Consider the following 1,365-nt stretch of genomic DNA (forward strand, 5'->3'; position numbering starts at 1 on the left):
TTTGGTAATATATCTAAGAGGGATGAGATGCCCCAACAAATTATGTTGTTCTGTGAGATTTTTTATGTTTGGGGTATTGACTTCATAGGTCCATTTTCCAACTCTAGCGGTTTCTTATATATATTATTAGCTGTAGATTATGTTTCCAAATGGGTGGAAGTAATTCCCACCCATACTGATGATGCTAACACTGTTGTTTTCTTTGTTAGAAACTATATTATCTATCACTTTGGATCACCACGAGCAATTGTGAGTGATCAAGGCACCCATTTCTGTAACATGAGACTGACCACTCTATTGAAGAAGCATGGCATTATTCACAAGGTAGCAACTACTTACCACTCGCAGACTAACGGACAAGCAAAGGTGTCTAACAGAGAGATAAAGCATATCCTGGAGAAGATAGTCAAGCCTCATAGGAAGGACTGGAGCACCAGGCTGCAAGATGCACTTTGGGCATACTGGACAGCATACAAGGCATTCTGGGTGGTAAGTGAAATCAACATGGGATTTGAGAGGGCCGGAGCTGAAGGGAAGATGCAACTACAAGAATTGGAGAACCTTCGCCTAGAAGCGTATGATAACTCCAGGCTGTACAAAGAAAAGATGAAGGCTGTGCATGACAAGCACATTAAAAGGAGAGAGTTCAAACCTGGGGAATTAGTTCTCCTCTACAACTCCAGACTAAGGCTCATGCCGGGGAAGCTGAGATCAAGATGGAAAGGTTCCTATAGAGTAGAGAAGGCAGAACCATACGGAGTCTTTCACCTAAGTCATCCTTCGAGCTCTAAATTCATCAAGGTAAATGGACATCGCCTTAAGCTATATCACGGTGAACAGATGAAGAAAAGTAAGGAGCTGGATATCTTCCTCTTGGAGGATCCATCCACAGCAGAAGACTAAGCTAGTGGACCGTACAACTTAAGGACGTTAAAGAAAAGTGCTGGGTGGGAGTCAACCCACCATGGTATGAACGTTCTTTCTTTTCTTAGTTTTATTTTTAGTAACTCTTCCCATTAGTATTGTATATAGTCTGCATTCTGCATTCTGCATAAAGAAAAGGGGAGGCACATGATGCGCGAGCGTCGATGATGCGTTCACGACCTATGTGCACGCGTGAAAAAGGGGTTTGAATAGAGAGTTACACGAGAGCGTGGCTGGAGGCGTGCCTTAGGCACAAATACGTCTACACAGGTGCATCCCTGATGCGTCTGTGTCATTTGCGAAATCAGCCGCCCACCCCATGCGTGCGCGTCACCCACGCGCACACGTGACCCTGAAAAATCGACGTAAGAGGTGTATTGGCCAAAAATTGGGCTGGTTTGGTGCTGGCACTGTGCCCGAGGCACAAATTGCATCACACGT

At 44.8% G+C, this 1,365-nt stretch overlaps 1 protein-coding gene across 1 annotated transcript; it reads left to right on the forward strand.

Moving 5' to 3' along the window:
- Nucleotides 1-504: 504 nt before the first annotated feature.
- On the forward strand, nucleotides 505-903 carry LOC107479794 (uncharacterized). The gene has a single exon (XM_016099899.1). The coding sequence runs from the start codon at nucleotides 505-507 to the stop codon at nucleotides 901-903; it is 399 nt and encodes a 132-aa protein (XP_015955385.1).
- The last annotated feature ends 462 nt before the right edge of the window (nucleotides 904-1,365 follow it).

This window comes from Arachis duranensis, chromosome 3 (assembly GCF_000817695.3).
Source record: "Arachis duranensis cultivar V14167 chromosome 3, aradu.V14167.gnm2.J7QH, whole genome shotgun sequence".
In the NCBI taxonomy this organism is placed as follows: Eukaryota; Viridiplantae; Streptophyta; class Magnoliopsida; order Fabales; family Fabaceae; genus Arachis; species Arachis duranensis.

What these genes read in the sequence shown, in the direction of transcription:
- LOC107479794 (XM_016099899.1), top strand. Translation starts at nt 505, where the DNA reads ATGGGATTTGAGAGGGCCGGAGCTGAAGGGAAGATGCAACTACAAGAA.